The 20,935-nt window shown below is 38.2% G+C and overlaps 1 protein-coding gene across 3 annotated transcripts in view; it reads right to left on the minus strand.

Moving 5' to 3' along the window:
• Positions 1–20,935, minus strand: part of LOC127518799 (coiled-coil domain-containing protein 148-like) — a 139,096-nt gene that overhangs the window by 115,279 nt on the left and 2,882 nt on the right. For 2 of the 3 annotated variants that reach the window (XM_051905961.1, XM_051905959.1), the window contains exon 3: positions 14,722–14,843. In XM_051905961.1, coding sequence (XP_051761921.1) covers positions 14,722–14,843 — 122 coding nt within the window. Of the gene's footprint in view, positions 1–14,721; positions 14,844–14,963; positions 15,026–20,935 lie in introns of those variants that run through there. The other variant, XM_051905960.1, reaches the window with a different exon arrangement.

A 20,935-nucleotide genomic window follows, 5' to 3' on the forward strand; every position in this document is an offset into this window, starting at 1 on the left:
TTGGCGGGCAAACTCTTTCTTTGTCTCCATTTATGACCTAATTTGCATGGTTTACGAAGTGTCCGATCTGAGTACATTTTCTTCAAAGTACCATTAAAAATAGAAGAATGCATTTTACAGTCATGTGACATACATTTTCAATTAGAGCATAACGAAAGCTTTACAATGAGACCAAACTTGTCAGATGGCAAAGACATAAAAGGTGAGATACAGTTTATACTTGAGTTTTATCGTTTAGAAGAAAACTGATACAACTACAGTCATAGCTAAGCTTATATACTAGGGATAAATACATGCACCTTTAAATACAGCGACGGGTACATATTGGCACCGTCATATTTGGAGGATAAATGTACATTCACAATCTCCATGCGTGTTTGTGAGTGTCTGTATGTGTGTGTGTATTGGGGTTGTGGCCAGTGTCTGTGACCATATCACCTTTAGTCCCACCAGGGTGACTCTTTGAAGTCTCTGGAGCTGGTGAGAATATGTTCTGTTTTTCTTTACTGGGGTAACAAAGGTGCCAGTGGGGCAATTGGTCCCGGACTTGCCGGAGCCGATTCGTGATTTACATGCACAGTTCAGGAGGCTAAAAGCATTCTGAAGATTCTAAAGTTGATTGACTCCGCCGTATCTATCCAGACGCTACACGGCTAACTCACGTTTCTGTAGTTCTGCTATTCAGATGTGGGTCCAATATTGTCTAAAAATGTGTTGATTAATGCAGCTTCTCAGTCTTATTACTTGGAGTAATGATCAAGGATGGAGCACAACTTTTGTTTACAAAGTCTAATGCATTATCAGCTATTCATGTTTGTGCTCGGCTAACTTTAGAGTTTACAACATACAAAAACTGTTTTTTTTCCTCTGCATTTTTATTATTACATTAGTGGAGCTCTATCTGTATTGTAATAGGATGTTACCGTGCTAACTAGTTGAAGAAGTATTCTCTCTGTAAACAGTAAACACATATTGTAATGTCAAACAATGATATAGCCATTTTTCTTTGTTAATAGTTATGACGAAAAAGTCTGTACACATCTGGCCTAAATGTTTATCTTATGTTAGAGGTTTTCAGTTTCACTTGGCATTCTGATACAGTTCCTACAGGTGCACCTACATAAAGCTTAACGTGACGCTGCTATCACGTCTTATAAATAACTAAGGTGACACTTAGCCTACCATATAGAAACGTCGTACTCCAGTCGTGATTGCGAATCAGTTTCTGGTTGATCAACTACTTCAGACGTTTCATCGTCGGACTTGGGCTCGAATTGATACGGTAAAATCGATGCTATCTTTTCTGTCCATACATTGTATACACAATGTCTTGCGAATTGATGGCTGTCATTCAGTTATAGCAATGGGTGTGCGATGCGTGCAGTAGACCAATGTAGCGTCTGTTTAAAATCGGATCTGCACGTCAACTTTAGAATCTTCAGAATGCTTTTAGCCTCCCGAACTGTGCGTGTAAATCATGAATCGGCTCCGGCAAGTCCGGGACCAATTGCCCCATTGGCACCTTTGTTACCCCAGTAAAGAAAAACAGAACATATTCTCACCAGCTCCAGGGACTTCAAAGAGTCACCCTGGTGGGGCTAAGGGCTATGTGGTCACAGACACCGGCCACAACCCCAATACACACACACATACAGACACTCACAAACACGCATGGAGATTGTGAATGTACATTTATCCTCCAAATATGACTGTGCCAAAGTGTACCCGTCGCTGTATTTAAAGGTGCATGTATTTATCCCTAGTATATAAGCTTAGCTATGACTGTAGTTGTATTAGTTTTATTCTAAACGATAAAACTCAAGTATAAACTGTACCTCCCCTTTTATGTCTTTGCCATCTGACAAGTTTGGTCTCATTGTAAAGCTTTCGTTATGTCCTAATTGAAAATGTATGTCACATGACTGTAAAATGCATTCTTCTATTTTTAATGGTACTTTGAAGAAAATGTACTCAGATCTGACACTTCATAAACCATGCAAATTAGGTCATAAATGGAGACAAAGAAAAAGTTTGCCTGCCAAAATCGCACCCTCATCATTGGCTGATGTACCCAAGGAGGCGTTCTGGTCTGTTGTCCTTAAAACACAATGACACGCGTCTCTCGATTGTCCCTCGCCATTTCACGCACGTCTCTCCCGGACGTCTCGGCGACCGCGCTTCCATCATGCACCCCCCCTCTTCGGGACGACCATCTTTTTGGCAACAAGTTTCTTTGTCAAACCCTCTTCATCCATCGCCCGAAGTCTTCACTCTTCATCGCCTAGGAGACGGACTCTTTTCTTTATTTTCCGGTTATCTTAGTCTTAAGTTAAACCCTTGTTTGAAAACCCCGCCGAAGAACACCTTCTCGGAAAAGGACCAATCGCTTCAGCCGCACGCACCGAAACTCTGGCAGAAACACGAAACGACCACAGCACCTGAACCTATGCAAGTATAGAACCATTCTTTTCGAAGCGTTTTAAGCTCGATGTGTAAGCTGAGTTTCCTTGCTGGCTCTCAAAGGTTTTAACTGTTCGTAAGTTGCCATTCCTTTGATCACCTCTGTTTTCTTGACTTTACTTTCGCTTTCTATATATGTGTATTATTTGTGTATGTTTAGTAGTATAGTCTCTGTATCCGTAGTTTCATATATTAAATACATTATATTCATGCTCGATTGTTTTTTTTGCTCATTCAACAAACCCAGGTCACTTTAACGTTTCGATCCAGTATCCAGTCAGAGCAGTGTAGGCTCACGGAAAGGAGGGGTTTAGAGAGACTGATTCTCTGAACTGCTTCAAACGAGTCGTTTACAAAAGATGTAAAACTCAGGTGAAATTAAATGTATATTATGAGAAAACGAAAGTGTTTTTTGACCTTGCATGCATTTAAACCTGTTGTAGGAGACTCCCAAAACAATATTAGGAACCTTAGAAAAGGCATAATAGGGGCACTTTAATGGGCAACAATGAGACGACCCCCAAAACAGGAATGGTTTTACAGGTGGAGGCCACTGACATTTTTTCCCTACTCATATTTTCTGACTGCTTTTCACTAGTTTTGCATTTGGCTAGGGTCAGTGTCACTACTGGTAGCATGATACCTGGACCCTACAGAGGTTGCACAGGCAGTCCAACTCCTCCGGAATGGCATATCAATACGTGCCATTGCCAGAAGGTTTGCTGTATCTCCCAGTACAGTCTCAAGAGCATGGAGGAGATTCCAGGAGACAGCCAGTTACTCTAGGAGAGCTGGACAGGGCCGTAGAAGGTCCTTAACCCATCAGCAGGACCGGTATCTGCTCCTTTGTGCAAGGAGGAACAGGATGACTACTGCCAGAGCCCTACAAAATGACCTCCAGCAGGCCACTGGTGTGAATGTCTCTGACCAAACAATCAGAAACAGACTTCATGAGGGCCCGATGTCCTCTAGTGGGCCCTATGCTCACTGCCCGGCACCGTGGAGCTTGATTGGCTTTTGCCATTAAACACCAGAATTGGCAGGTCCGCCACAGGCGTTCTGTGCTTTTCAGATGAGAGCAGGTTCACCTACTGAACCGGTGGTGGGTCAGTGATGGTCTGGGGAGGCATATGCATAGAAGGACGCACAGACCTCTACAGGCTAGACAATGGCACCCTGACTGCCATTAGGTATCGGGATGAAAACCTTGGACCCATTGTCAGACCCTTTGGTGGTGCAGTGGGTCCTGGGTTCCTGCTGGTGCCTCAAGTGGCGAGAGTATGCAGGCAGTTCCTAGTTACCCAGTCCATATCAGAAATCCATCATGATATTTTTCCCCATTGAGATTTGATGTGTTTTCAAAGTGTTCCTTTAATTTTTTTTAGCAATGTGTGTGTGTATTATATATAATATATATATATATATATATATATATATACACACACACACACACACACACACATATAGTGCCCTACATAAGTATTGGAACAGTAAAGACACAATTGCTCTATTACCTGTGGTGTCAAGACATATACAAAGTTCAATCATGACAACTCTCGGAGTGGATTAAATTCAACCAGCATTTATTGGCATGGGGCATGAAGTATACATGGCTCGATTTTGGCGTACGAGATCTGCTACATTGCTGCTGCTGTTGCTACTGCTGCTGCTGAGCAAATATAAATTTGTTCAGCTTAGTCGAAGAAAACAACAAGGAAAAGGCTGCTGCAAGAATGGTAGAACCCCCCCATAGCAGATTTCTACAGGTGGCGCTGGGGAGGAGGAGGGATAACAGCGCTTCACATTGTGCAGCTTGTCGAACGCAGGCTAGGGTACGATATATATGGTTGCGTGGATTTGGAATTACTTCTGATTGGCTGGTGCCACGGCATAGAAAGAACCAATCAGCGCTCGGTTAGAGTTTCATGAATGAACTTTGTATTTCTGGCATGAAACTCTAATGGGCAGGCTAATAGGTCCTTTAACTTAACCTGCTCGTAATCACTTCATTATCTATAGGACAACAGTCCTGTTTTAATGCTTAGAGTGAATTACTAAGCACATTAGCAGCTAGCGCATATACAATGTTGTGACAAGCTTGCTGAACTCTTTAAGTGAAAAACAGGCTTCGCTTTCGTATTCGCATATTTCACAGAGCTACAGCAATTCCAGTATTTTATACAGCAGCAGCAGCAGCAGCAGTATGGATAACAAATTCAGATTGCAATGCAGCGAATATCGACAACAATAGAACACAGCAGACATTGCGGTTTAGTAAACACTGTGTGTGTGTTGCTAATTTGAGTGAGAAAAGTTGGCTAATAAGTTGATCATGCAATGTGAATATTATCATGAATTAAAACGCAAACAATGTTTTCACTTTATTTACATACAAAGTACGTGAGCAGCTGTATTTGGATTTATATTGGGCATATTTCATAACTACAGAAGGAACAGCGATTTATGCCAATGTCGGATATGTTATCGTCATCTTATTAATAGATTTCATGTAGAATGATTTTTCATTCCAACTTACCTAGAGTGTGTGGCTGATCACGGACATGCGTTGTTGATCCTGAGCGGTGGCATCAGGTGTTTTATGTGTCAGAAATCACTCTCTGCTTAAAACACAGAGGTATTCGTTTAACAGGAGTGTTGATAACAGACTCGTTGCAGTATGGGCAGCCCATTGATGTAGCAGCACTTTCTGAGTTCACTACTGAGATGAGTGAATGGTTTTTTCACGCTCTCGCGGCCATACGTTTTCATTAATAAGTGTTTATGCTGCTGTGAGGACCGAAAGTCGGTTGCACACTGCAGAGTTTAGGAAGTGATATGGGATTCACTCACTGTCAAATTGCATCAATTGACATAACCATTGCATGAGACAAAGATATAATATACCATAGTAACGCATTTGCATGTAACTCAGACAACAGATGTATAGAAATATTGATTCAAAAATATTTTGAGTTCTATTCAATATCATTCAATTAATGTCACGTAAATCAAAATTTTTCACAGCACATTGCTATTCTTATGGTGGAGACGTTGCTTGCACAGCATCTGTATTAATGTCTAAACATAAACCTTTTCTTTTGATCTACAAAACATCATCTATGCCTTATTTGTCTTAGAAGGGTGTTTACAGTCTTCCATATCGATGTAGAAGTAAAATACAAGCATACAGCAGCAGCGATATGTATTTTTATACAGCAGCAAGCCATCACTGCAACTAAGCATAGTGGACATGAGAAAACATATTACCATTTAACCAGGGCTCACCTTATTTGCTCAACTTCCAACAACACTTTTCAAGGCTGATGTTTTCATTTACCTACATGTGTTTCAGGCTGGGTTCAGCTGAACGCATGTTAGAGCCATGCTCATTATTTTTCTGTTGTCCAGTGACCTCCACTTTTAAAATAGGAGTATAGAGGGTTTGACAATGACAATTATCAAATGATGCTAAATCATTATACTATTTATTTGCTCAGGTGGTTGTGGGGGGTTTCTTTTCTCATCTCTAATAGCCTGCAACGTGTTACTATTTGTTAAAGCCACACATAATGAGCGTTCAAATTGGTTATGTTTGAGCCTTTTGGCTCATGCACACATAGTCATAGGCCACTAGAGTTAAGCCATTTGGCGTGGTAGCCCAGGCACACATAGTTATATTGTTCACTAGAGCTAAGCCATTCGGCGTGGTTGCCCAGGCACACATAGTCTAATAGGCCACTAGAGCCAAGCCTTATGGCCCAAAATACTTAGTTTAGTGGTATGCATACACTGGTATGTAGGAACATATGTAGCTAACACCACATTGGTAAGTCACCAGGGACACCCTTTAAAAAGGGGGTACACTAGTTCACATACGGCTACACTGCAAGATGCTTCACATGCCTTATATGCACCTCTTGGCAGCCCACATGTCTAATGGCTAGATCTGCTTGGGGGGAATAATGCGTAGGCAGATCTAGTCCGTCAAGACCAAGCATATGCCCCATTTTTTCATACTCAAAACTAATGAGTGCATATGTTTTGGCGGTAGATCTGCTGGAGGGTGAGGGCTGAATCGTCATCTTGCCTTCTGCATGACGGGGGATTTTCTGACATACAGTACACTTGGCTTGTATTGTTCAAATATCATGTCACTTGCTCTGTTGGGGGGTAATTCATGTACGCTATATTGTACAGCAGCAGCATGTCTTACTTGCTCACAGCAGCATGCCGTGTATGTATCGGCAGTAGCAAGTCCCGTACTTTCTCTGCAGCAGCAGCAGCAATAATCAACAGAAGCAGCAGCAATAAAAGCAGCAGCAGCGTAGCAGATCTATTCCACCAAGACCAAACATATCAACATTGTCATACCCATTACCATGCCAAACACCCATGACAGAAATACAAAGTTCTGGCATGAAACTCTAACGGGCAGGCTAATAGGTCCTTTAACCCTTTGACGCGTACGATCACACCAGTGTGATCAGTCTTGGCTGGTCCCAGGAGCGTACGATCACACCGGTGTGATTAGAACATTCAGCGCATCACGTGATCAACTGCCAAATTCAAATGTGCGTGCACGCTTTGGCTGGCGCTAAACCAAAGACGGAAGCGTGCAACGCTTTCATATCACATATATGCAGTGTTTTCAACCAAATAATGTTTATTTTAGGTTTCAGACATTTAAATACACATGAGTGCTAACAAAACAATATATTTAGAGTTTGTATAATACACAATGATGTCTATAGAAGCAGAAATAACAACCCTTTCCATTATAATTAGACGACACGTTTCATTCATATCAGATATACATTGTGTAAGTAACTTTAAAGTTTACTCTATTCTTCCCCAGTTCAACGACTCACTTACTTTCATGTATTTCGGGAGAAGTGGATGAATTCACATGTTGTAAATCCAACAGATCCAGTTCTCTGTGCGGCGCAAACTAACATGGTGGCGCCCATCGCGCATATGGCTCAACTAACGTGATCGTTATAAAGGTGTTTAAACAGCAAAACACATCCACTTGCTCATATTTGACAATCAGAATATCAGATATTTCATGCTATAGCTAACAAATTTGTGAATATTTTGAGTAAAAAAGGAAGAATGAAATAAAAGCAGATCATCAGTCATACAGCGCTGTGGTGCGTTACGTGACAAGCAATGACGCGTCACCATTTAATCAATAAAGTGATACGTTCTAAATAACAGTCGCCTTAAAAAAACTCACGCTGAGGGGTCAGCCAGAATATTTTAAACTTACGTGCAAAAGGGTTAACTCAACCTGCTCGTAATCACATCATTATCTATAGGACACAGATGATTGGTTCCTGCTGTATCAGTAGCCAATGAGCTTGCGTGCTCAATCTTCAAATACATGAATAGCATTTGCCTTAGTAGTGCAGTACGATTCAGAAACCCTCCACCTTCCCCAGCTCCACCTTTATAGATCTGCTACAGGTAATTCATGTATGCTATATTGTACAGCAGCAGCAAGTCTTACTTGCTCACAGCAGCGTGTCGTGTATGTATTGGCAGCAGCAAGTCCCGTACTTGCTCTGCAGCAGCAGCAGCAACAATTAACAGCAGCGTAGCAGATCTATTCAGCCAAGACCAAACATATCAACATTGTCATACCCATTATCATGCCAAACACTCACAGAACTATAAATATGATTAAAAGATTAATATGAGGAAGTACAGAATGTCACATTTTATTATTGACGGTTTCAACACAAAATGTTTTATCAACTAAGAAGTACAGCACTTTTAGAAGTTCATCCCTCTGCTTAATGTGAGCATAAGTATTGGCATTTCACCAGCGAGGAGACTAAAAGCAAAAATTCCCCAAAACAAGCAACCATTGAAAATGGCTGCAGTAAAGATCTGGAAAAGCATTTCAAAGTGTGAAACCAAGAGTCTGGTTATGTCCATTGGTCACAGACTCGCTCCTGTGATTACTTGCAAAGGATTTACAATTAAATATTAGCTTTTACACATTTATAACTAAGTTTTCTCAGTGTGTTCCGCACCATTGGCTGAAGTTGGTCCTCGTCGGCTTTTTTTTGGCCAATTCGAAATGTTGAATCGGCGTCGGAGCTCGTCGGTCCGTCGGGCCATCTGATCATTCTGATTGGCCGTTCAGCTACTGCCACCTGCTGGTACGGAAATGCATTTCATCTTGTGCAGGTGCAGAATGACGTGCTACTTGGCCATCGGGTGTCGAGCGTCTGTTTGGTGTGTCAGGGCAACTTTGGACACAGACACTGCCAACGTGAGCCAACCCCGCAGTCTGCTTTCGTCGCCACTAGTTCGTCAGCGTCGGCTTGGTGTGTTCCAGCCTTTAGGCAGAAGGATGAAACTCTAAAAGTGCTGAACTTCTTAGTTGGTAAAACATTTTGTGTTGAAACCAATAATAAAATGTGGCATTCTGTACTTCTGCCTCATATTAATCGTTTAATCATATTTATAGATGACTTGACACCACAGCTAACAGAGCAATTTTGTCTTTACTGTTCCAATACTTATGGAGAGCACTGTGTATATTATTTATATTATATATATATATATATATATATATATATAATCAGGGGCATGCGGCCCATATAAGCTGTGAATGCTCTGCAAACCCAAGCCATTCGTGGACTTGTTAATTAATATTAACACTATAATTTACTAAAAATTCCCTCGTTTGAGGTGTACCATAAAGCTTACATGATAATATTTTGGTAATACTTGTGCAACTGTCCGTCATTTATTTATTTATTTGCCAAACAACGTTAATTTTCTTCAAATTCGCCATTTACGGAGGGTGTGGGGTAAGCAGAATCCACAGCAGCTTTGGCGCCTTCCCTCTGTTGTTATGTATCGTCATCACTGTCCTGCATTCTCATTGGTTTGCTGGAATATGGGGGATTTAATGTGCAGGGAAAACTGTGAGCGGATCGCTCGCCTGAGAGAAAAAAAAATGACTTTTTTTTTTTATACAAAGCTAACTAGACTAAATCAAATGGGAAAAAAATCCTAACGGAAACTGTCTTCATAGTATTTCACTTTCTCCATTTTTTTTTTTTTTTTTTTTTTTTTTTGTTAAACTGTTAAAGACCTGACAGTAAACTTATAAACTGTTAAAGACCTGGGTAGGGTTGCACCAGCCATTCGTAAGTTCTTTCTTAAATTGGAACATAAAGTCTACACTAGAGGCTTAGTAACTGCTAGTTAGTTTGTAACTAACTCTGTACTTTATTCGGTTGCACCATTTGTTCTTAAGGCAGAACGTAGCTAGTGGGTCATAAGCTCTCCGTAAAGTAATGAGTAATCACATAATATGACGTTTACCCTCAATGATCCAATAGCAGCCTTCAAATATGTGAGCAGAAGTTGTTAAAATGCCGTGAATCAGTTTATCATCCTAACTTACTTTGCCTCACGTAACTAATGGAATAAATAAGTTTCCATTAAATACAATACTACTTAACCATGAATAACATAAGTGTTTTTATATAACATTCAGAAACTGTATTTGAAATTAAATGAATAAGGATCAATAAAAAAATTTAAAAAATGACATTCATTGATTATGACTGATTTTATTTGACATGCACAACAGGGAACAATGGGACCTATGCACACAGTGGGGCACTGTTTTAGGACGGGTTTGTTTTGAAGAGCCGCTAACAAAGTAATCTGTTCTCTCTCTGACCATTGACATCAGAGAACCGTGAACTTCATTTTATTATTATTTATTTTATTATTAACTTTATTTCATTATTGACCTAACTTATTAACTTAAAATCTTCTTTCAAGTAAATATATTAGGGCAAAGAAATGTAGTGAACAGCAGACATGATGGCACCAAAGCTTCACAACAGAAGTTGAAACATCAAAACAAGAATCTGTTTTTCCCACTATACTTAAGACCAAAGGGTGTGATGGGACCCTCAATGACAGCTAAAGCCCAAAGTATAATTCGGCCGTCCACATTCGGTGCGCGTACAACAGCGCATGCGCAAGCAGGACATAAGAGTCAGCTAGGTGGCAATACACACAGTACTGAGCATAGTGTGCAGTCATCGAAGAAGAGTGATTCAAAAATAAGATGAGTAAACTTAGAAGCATATCCTTCTCCATAATTTTTGATTCTTGTTCTCTTGGTGTATCTTCTGAATTATGTTGCAATGGTGGATGCACTATTTTTCTTCTTTGATCCTGCCCAGCAAATGCCCCATTGATGACACGATGTCAGGTAGAGTATAGAAAAAAAATTGTACTGCGCATGTATCGAACTCAGTCATCCGCGCGCAAAATCGAGTATACTTTGAAAGATGCGCGGACACAACTGTGCGCGAGACGCGTCCCGGCGCAGAAAGTGAAGTATACCCGGGCCTTAAAGGTCTATTGTAATCAGGACTGCCAAAGGTGGAAGGCAGGAATGACGACATCAATAGCCCATTGCTCATGAGTTGCCTTTGTTCACCTTAGCCCTCCATGCCTGAGACCAATGTGTGAACCAGTGTTGTCACGGTACCAAACCTCCAGTAGTCGGTACCAATACCATGAATATTTTATGGTTCTCTGTACCAATTTCGGTACCACAGCAAAATCTGTTGGAACTATTTTACTTTTTTATACAGTCTATTTTAAAAACATTAAATATGATTTGGAGCATGTGTGTATGTTTGTGTGTGTATATATAGGCTACCTCAATGAAATAAATTTTGAAATATAAAAAAAAACAAATAAATGCTCAAACATCCATTTTGTACTGTTGAAAAAAAACAGCATATGCTGGTTAAGGTTTTGAAGCTGGTATGCTGGTTTGAGCTGGTTTATGCTGGTCCTATGGAGGTCCATGCTGGTCCTATGCTGGTGCTGGTCCTAAACTGGTCCTATGCTGGTCCTAAGCTGGTCATGGACCCGCTCAAACCATACCAGCTTCAAAATCTACCTTACCAGCATATGCTGGTTTTTTCAACAGGGGTAACAGACGTGTGTGTTTATTTTAGCTATTCCGTCAGTGAAACAACACACTACAGCCTGTAAAACTATGAAATAAATATCGGTAAATAATGGTAACCTAAATAATAAGAAAGTTAAATATTATTTTAAAACATTTGTTTTTTTATTTCCACACAAAGATGCGTCATATAGCCTACCGCTCTGCTTTTTGAGAGGGATGTGGGACACGAGCAGGAAAGAGACCATTTCTCTTTAATAATATCTTCATGTTATCTCCTGATGTTACAAGCAACTGACACTTGTTGTAAAAGGTCTGAAGAGCGAGTTTTATCCTCCGCAGGGGCAAGACATTCAGGCTATGTTTGATTTTGCACTGCCAGAAAAAAGCGAAAGTAAAAATCACCAGCGTGTGTGAAACGCGCTATATACAAATAAACTTGATGCGCCTTATAAATTCTAATAACAAACACAAACTGTATTAAATAGAAATTGACGTGCAAGCAAAAAGGTTTCTGTCCTACGGTGTTTTTTCTACTGTACCACAGTAAAGAATGCGAATAGCCTATAATAGGCCTAAATGCGAACGAAAGAAAGAAACGTTTATAATCCCCTGCGTGAGTGAAGATTTGGGAAAAGAAACAGAGATTCCATGTTCAGTGGAATAACTAATGGAATATTGTTAAATTCTCTGCTAATCAGGTGACCAGATCGCAATTCGCAAAACAGAATACAAAGCTTAAATGTATGGACTCACGTACCTCTCTCATTCGGCATGAACCAAAATGTTTCCATGGCTGCGATGTCACATTTAATTGCTAACCTATTATTTCTTTTGTAAACAAAGCTTTGTGCTTCACTCATGTCATATTGAAGTAAATACTGCCACAGCCCTATCAGTGGGTACCGATTATACCCAGATTCTCGGTACTACAGAAATGCGGGTATCGTCACATTTTCAAAATTTCAGTACCGACTTGGTACCGAAGTACCAGTACTTTTGACAACACTAGTGTAAACAATCATGGACCCTCAGGGCCACCAAACCGGTTCTGGCTAGAGCACAGCAAGAACAAAGAAAGGCTTTAAGAGAAAGATAATTTCTAAACATATTGCCTTGAAATCACCAAAAATGGACAGGAATACTGTAAGGAACATGTCCTATACATCTTTTTATTCATCCAGTAAAACTGTGCACACAGTGGAAACCGCACCTGGAATAAAAGCCAGTGCAACTGCACCCACTGAGACAGAAATGTGGTACCTCAACCAATTCACAAGTTTGGACTCTACGAGTTCAGAACACTGCCACAAGAACTTTGAGAAAGGTTTGAAAAAGAAATAAAGCATTTCCAAGGACCTAAAGACATTGTTTTATTTAACTGTGTATTTTGGGACAATGCAACAAGGTGGGCGTGATGGGCGGACACCTGGAATGCTACGAACCAATCACATCACCACATCAGGAAAGGTGGGGATTAGTAAAACCCTTGCTCTGAGTTTCTGACCTGATGAGGGAAGAACAACAGCACAACCAAGGTTATACTCTTGTGAGTAAACCTTTCACTGCACTGACCTTCAAGCAGCCCAAATGCTTCTGCAGAGGACTTTGGCTCCTGACCTGCATAACTCAAGCACCTCCAACCTACAGAAGATCCTGCAGATCGACCACCATCTGACCTACAGTTCCCTGGATTACACAAAACCCCAGCACTCAGTGCAGCTCTGCAACTGTTGGAAAGCAATCCAGTCTCTCCCACTGCAAACGGAAGGATACCAGTGGAAGACCTCTCCTGTCGCCGGACTGATCACCCGACTAAGTGAAACGTAAATACAAGCTAACCAAACCTTTTCCCAAAGGCCTTGGCATTAGGTTGTTGCTATATGAGATTGCTATTTGTGTAGAGACTGTTTATCTAGGGTTAGCGTATACAAATACACACATCAGACACGTTATCTGTATTCATAGTAAATGCTTATTTACTATTTCATACCAGAAAGACCACGATTGACTCCCCCATAGACTGATAATAACCTATTCATTGCTTCGTCCAATCCGTTGCTCATCTACTTGGCATTCATTTTTGTTAATTTACTGTTCGATTATTGATTTTAATTTAAATTTTCTTAGTAGTTTAGTCATTTTTCCTTAGTAGTTTAGTCATTTCCCTTCGTAGTATTTAGTGAGTGTGATATTTTACTCTTAAAATATCTTATATCTTTTTTGTAAATAAATTCATTTTTATTTCAAACTGTGTCAAGCTCGCCCGAATCTCATTAAATTCTTCAGATTGGTCAGATGACAAACTTCCTCCAATTTATAAAATTCTAATTCAGTCAGCAATCTTCCATGATTGTTCTTTATTGTCAAGGTGAGAGTCCTTGGCTTGTGCCCCAAAATATAGGAAGGAATCATCTGACTCAATATTAATACAAAATATTAATATTAATATTTAAGACCATAAATAACTACATTTGTGGTGCCCTTGGTGAGGCTAATCCAAAATCACTACAGAGATTCAGCTGACAAAAAACTTGGGGAATCCCTAAATTGCATGTAAATATGAAATGATGTGAATTTGTACATTTTAATGTGTTTGAAAGACAAAAGCCTTCTGAAGACAGTAATACGTGGTTAAATGACTCAATGATTGATAATTTAAATAATAATTAATGTGTTTGTCAAGAGTTGATTAGAAATGCAATGTTGAGAAAACACTTCTTAAAAGTGAAATGATTTATGTAAATCCAGTGATCAATTGCTGTGTGGGTCTCAGTTTCCACAGACCCGGAAGACCATCTGAACATACATACATATATATATATATATATATATATATATATATATATATATATATATAGTAGACTTTTTTTAGACTATATAGTAGACTTTTATAGAAAGGAAAATTAAAAATGTAACAAAGAAGTAGAATCAATAAATTTACTGTCATTGTGAGAATAACATGTAATCATGTAAGCAATAGAAAAGTAACTGTAGTATTCTGGTCAGAATTCTAAAATGTAATATAATCCAATTACAAGTACTTAATTTTTGGAATCTGGTTACGTAATCCAGATTACATGTAATCGGTTACTACCTAGCACTGTTTAAGATTAAAATTTTACTATGAGCAGCTTTATCTTTGAAACCCCTCTTAGGCATTTTAACAACTCTGATGAAACATCACAATCCATGAAAGCTTTATGATTCATTTATAATTGTGTTTCAATTATTGATCTATTTGCTATCATGGAAATGAACAAAGGTATGCAATCAAAAAAGCAAAACACATTCATTACCTTCTGTTGAGAGAGCTGAGAGGAGAGGCGTTTGGCTTCTACCATGGTCCGCATTCGCTCATATTTGATCAGTTTACATTCTGAGTGTCCCTGGCCCACTTGTATTCTTCCAGACAACTTTTCTACGTGATTCAAAAACATACAATAAACAAATTATTGTATATGTAATTAATAATTAGTTAATCAGGGCTCGACATTAATGCTTGTCCGGGACAAATGAAAGAGAAAAAATAGGGAATTACCAAAACGCGAGAATGACTGATTTTATTACATTTAGTGTTAAGTGGATGGCGATCGATAGGAGTAACCCCAGGAATGCGCATGACCTCTGCTGTATTATAAACCAATGAAATTTGGTGTAACGTGTTGCCACGCCCCAATCATCCAGACTGCACAACTCCTACACAAATGACTAAATTAGGTTGCTTTGTTGAGGCTCGCGCAGCCTCTCGAGGAGAAATTGAAACAAATGAGAGCAGCACACACAAAGTAACTCAGTTAACATACTGCGGTGAAAATTCAAAATGTGGAGTTTTTATATTTACAACATATGATACAGTTAAGCAACATCACATGACCAAGAGTGTTGTCTTCCTGAATACCATTATGATTGAAAATGTGACACTGATGTTATACGACAGTTCAATATATACAGGTAGTAAGTCACTTACATTTAGACCCAATATTGTCTGTTTTCGTTCTATTTCAGCAGCGATATATAATAGATCCAAACAAACAAAGATCACAGCAGAAGCATAATACACACTCAGTTGCCTTTCATTACTGAATGATTCAGCGTTTTGAACGAATCAGTTGCGTCAAAGATTCAATGGCCCGTCCCATTCATAAACAACTGCCTCATTCTTGAATGAATCAGCCGTTTGAACGAATTGTTTAAATGAATGACTTAATGAGTCACTCATTAAGACGGTCACTTGCCGCCACCTACTGGCGGTTTAGCAATCTCATAACATTATTTGATCCAGTTATAATTTTTCAGCGTAAATTATTGAATTTGATTGGAAACAGCCTATAGTGTCTTATTATTCTAATTTAATTTATTGATCAAATTTAAGAATTTAAAATGAAAGACAAAGCATACATTTAAAAAGGTAAAAAGGTTTAAAAAAAAATGTCCTCAGTGTAAAAAAACACAAAAATGCAGATTTAAATATGTCAAAGCTGATAGAATATTGATGAGAATATTGCTTCACAATAAGTTATATTTACACCACACACACACACACAAAAAAAAAAAACGTTTTCATTTTTCTTTTTTTTTTCTGGACAAGCAACTTTTTTACTTGGACAAGTGAATGACCAATTATCTTGTTTAAAGGACAAGCACATGACAAGTCTTAATGTCAAGCCCTGGGTTAACTGTAGCCAATTAATTAATTAGTCCATAGTTTATCTGAATTTACAGTATATTTATAGTCTATACACAGAACAACACTAAACTGTATGATTCATGAATGTCTGTAAAGAAGTTATATTGCAGGGAACAGATGTATAAGAAGTCCTATAATAGACACACACTTATCTGCAGCTCATAATGAAGTTTTATTTTAAAAAATTAGGGAGGCGCACGTTCAGGTAATCAACCAATCAGTGCAAGAGGAAGCCGGTATATAAAGCCGTCTCTCACCTCTATCCCACGACAAGTTTCACAGCATCTCTCCACCACCCCATCACCTCACTCTTGGCACGCTTCTATCCCAGTTAAGGAGGGGGGGTACTCTGGGTTCGGGCCAAATTCCGAGCTCAGAGCCCTCCCCCGGACAGCACGCCAAATACGCATAAATTACTATACAAATTACTTTATTTTGATTTCATGTATGTGTAAACTCATGAAATTGCTGAAGGGAATGAATGACAGATGAATAAAATGTTAAAGTTGACATAAAATGGATATTGTAATAGTCTTTTCTTCCCTATCACAATGTATATCCTAGTGCAACACTTCTCGAACAAGAAAAAATGTAGGGCGGACTTGGTTTTGTCCATCAGGAATTGATTGGATCGTTGTCCTTTGCTATTGCTGCAATCTGTGAGGGGGACAGAAATGTCATGTGTAATACCATTTTTTTCTGACCTTTGTCTAATTAACAGGTATTATTTTTCCTTACATGGACCATTCTACAGAATTGGTGCAAACTGCTGTCCCACACCAAAAACACATTTAAAAAGCATTTAAGTATTATCTATTATCTATTGAATCCCACAATAATGTTTAAAATATCAGTAAGCTTAATATATATAAAATCACCATTTATTAGGTACTTTCAATTGAGAGGTGGCTGTCCCAAACCCTAACCCCTAAATTTCAACTTGTAAAAAATTATATTGAATAATATTGAAATATTTTTGGCAATTTTTTTCATTGTTGTTTTTAAAAAATATATTTTTGATTTTTTTTTTTTTTTTTTTTTTAAAGGTGAAGTTAAAAAATATATATTTATTTTATATTTTATTTTTAAATCATGAAACTTTATTAAAAAAAAAAAAAAAACGTGTGCCGCATTTTCATGTCACTACCGAAACAGTGTATGTTTTAGTCCATTGGCTGAGACTGATTTTAACCACACTTCTATGATTTTTATCAGGAAATATAGCCTCTCTTTCATAGTAGATAGGTACCATCATTTTGAGTTAAATGTGTTTAAAAGTCCGAAAATCTGTGTGTAACTTTAAGGAACGTTACTATCAAACACCTTTTTTTCTGCAATTAAGCAAACTTTTTTGGGTGTTATTCCATAAAATTTAGTTTTTATGTGTGTACAACTGTTCAGAACTGTGCTAGGTAACTATGTGCTGATTATCATCTTTGAGCTAGGCTCAAATGTACCTAAAATTGTCACTACCGAAAGTCATGGCCGAAACATGTCATCATTGTTTTGGTAGTGACAAAAGGGACATAATCATTTATTTGGGTGAAATAAACAAAATTTTAGAACAGTTATGCAAATCATTAGTATTTTAATATGTTTTAGTAGTGTTTTAATATGTGAGTTAAAATTCTTAATGTTATGTGGTGGCTACCACTAAAATTTTACTCTGAAAAATTTTAGTGGTAGCCACCACAGATAAGAACCATGAGATTTGTTTACAACAAATCTCCTAAATTACAATTGAAATATTGGTAAAATTGTAATTGTTATTGATTTACCTGTAAAAACATGTTTTTTTAAAAATATCCAAAAATATATTTACAAGGTAGATGTAAACAAAATCTTAATAGGTCAATGTAAACCTTCTTATTAAATTATTTATTATTGTGTTTCGGTTGTGACAAATTTGGGGAGAGGAAAAATATTCCAAAACAATACAATCCAATACAAAATACAATATGAGAATGAACTGCACAATTACTAGAAATGTGTACCTTGGATATTATACAATTTGCATACATACAAAATTTGTAGAAAAATTGTATATATATTATAGGGTGAATTCAGGTTTATTGCGACACTTTTTTCAAGTCATCTCAATGGCAAAAAGTGTCCCAATCACCCTGAATTCACCCGATAGATATTCTACCACAAAGTGATTACGCCACTGATCACTACGTGTGTACTGCATACTGCTGACATTTGCCATATCGCGCCGCTTTATTGACCAGGTAGAAACAGGCCCGGATTAACACAGTGTATGTTTTAACACAGTGTTTTTCTCACCCGCTGTGTCTCGTATCGGTAGAAATGAGTCACACACTTCATGTCCCGAGATGACTTTTTGAAATGAGAAAATTGATCTCTGAGTGTTGCCACAAACAAATGCAGAGATTCCAGCAATAGCTGCAGAATCTAAGTTTATGTCCTGCTTCTGTAACGTGTCACTTGTGGCTTTGAACCTACTCAGCACAGTATCCCATAGATTCGCCATTATTGCAGTCTCTAATTTATCAAGTTTATGACAGAGCACAGCAGCCTCGCACTTTGCGTCATTCTTCTCCTCTGCATCTGTTGCGAACCTTCCCAAGGCCTCTCTTATTGCACTGTAGTTTTCTCTCAAAGCTTTGGTGGAGTCAGCTCTACAACTCCATCTAGTATTTGACAGTGGTTTAAAAGCTGATCTTCACATCCTTGTTGTTAAATATCCGACTCCAACAGTGAGGGGATGTGGCACAAAATGCATACAGTGACTGAAGCAGATCAAAGAAATCACTTGCATTCTTACAGCTGTTGTCAATGTTGTTTACACCAACAATATTAAGCGAATGTCCAGCACAAGGCACATAATGAATCAGAGGGTTTCCTTTTTCTGAGATGAAAAGATGAGCCTGAAGACCGTTATATTTACCAGCGATGTTACTGGTACTGTCGTAACTTTGACCCCGGCAATGTGTTGTGATATTTTCTCTTTTTTAATTTACGTTTCACACAATCGCTAAGCTGATGCCTATCCATTTTGAATTTAATATTATAAATTCGTGGGCTCAACTCTAACTGGGGGGAGGGGGCAAATAGGGCCGAGCAACTCATAGAAAATAACCAAAACAATCCAAGGTTTTTATTCAGTACAGTGGCTAGAATCTAGATTAAAGGGTTAGTTCGCCCAAAAATGAAAATAATGTCATTTATTACTCACCCTCATGCCGTTCCACATCCGTAAGACCGTCGTTAATCTTCGGAACACAAATTGAGATATTTTTTTTGAAATCCGATGGCTCCGTGGGGCCTACACAGGGAGCAATGACATTTCCTCTCTCAAGATCCATAAAGGTACTAAAAACATATTTAAATCAGTTCAAGTGAGTACAGTGGTTCAATATTAATATTATAAAGCGAAGAGAATATTGGTGCGCCAAAAAAAAAAAAAAAAATAACGACTTATTTAGTGATGGCCGATTTCAAAACACTGCTTCAGGAAGCTTCGGAGCATAATGAATTAGCGTATCGAATCATGATTCGGATTGAAATCGGCCATCGCTATATAAGTCGTTATTTTGTTGTTTTTTTGGCGCACCAAAAATATTCTCGTTCCTTTATAATATTAATATTGAACCACTTTAATCACATGAACTGATTTAAATATGTTTTTAGTACCTTTATGGATCTTGAGAGAGGAAATGCTCCCTATGCAGGCCTCACGGAGTCATCGGATTTCTCAATTTGCGTTCCAAAGATTAACGAAGGTCTTACGGGTGTGGAACGACATGAGAGTGAGTAATAAATGACAGAATTTTCATTTTTGGGTGAACTAACCCTTTAACAAATAAACAGACATCACCTGAACTGAATAGCATCAGAAATACAATTGCAAATGTACAACCTTTGACAGCGTTTTATGATTCAGCCTCAATTATTGGCCTTAAAGAACAAATGCAGTGCTTTACAACTATAGGACAGGAAGAGCTAAATAAACTTATTGCAACTAAACTAACAACATGTTTATTAAATCCAATACCCCCTAAATTACTGAAAGAGTAATTTATCAGAAGAGCCCCTTTTCAATATTATTAACTCATCTCTAGCTCTGGGTCATGTCCCAAGACCCTTTAAGCATCCCTCTCATTAAGAAACCACAACTAGATCCAAATTAATTGTCAAATTACAGACCCATTTTAATTCTTCCATTTATGTAATAACTAGAAAAAGTTGTGTCTGATCAATTGTGCTCCTTCTTGCAAAAATTATATTTATGAAAAATTTCAGTCAGGATTCAGGTCCCATCATAGCACAGAAACTGTGCTTGTTAAAATTACAAATGACTTCTGACCAAAGCTGCATCTCAGTACTAGTTTGACTTGATTTTAGTGCTACGTTCGACATGACATACACTTAGATCAATTACAAAATTACACTGGTATTCAGGGATAGGCATTAGTGTGGTTTAGATCGTACCTATCTGACCATTACCATTTTGTTTTTTTTTTAAATGAGGAATTATCCAAGTTAATGTCAATAAATTATGGAGTGCCGCAAGGGTCTGTTTTAGGCCCTCTCCTATTTTCAATATACATGCTGCCCCTTGGTAATATTATTAGAAAACATGGAATTAGTTTCCACTGATATGCTAACGTTACTCAGTTATATATTTCATCACGTCCAGATGAAATCTCTGAATTATCCAAGTTGACAGTGTGTTAAAGATATAAAATATTGGATGACCAGTAATTTTCTTCTATTAAATTTGGATAAGACTGAGGTATTACTTATTGGACCAAAACCTGTACACAGAATCACTTAGAATACAATTTGCATCTAGAAGG

Source organism: Ctenopharyngodon idella, chromosome 9, assembly GCF_019924925.1.
Source record: "Ctenopharyngodon idella isolate HZGC_01 chromosome 9, HZGC01, whole genome shotgun sequence".
NCBI classification, from domain to species: Eukaryota; Metazoa; Chordata; class Actinopteri; order Cypriniformes; family Xenocyprididae; genus Ctenopharyngodon; species Ctenopharyngodon idella.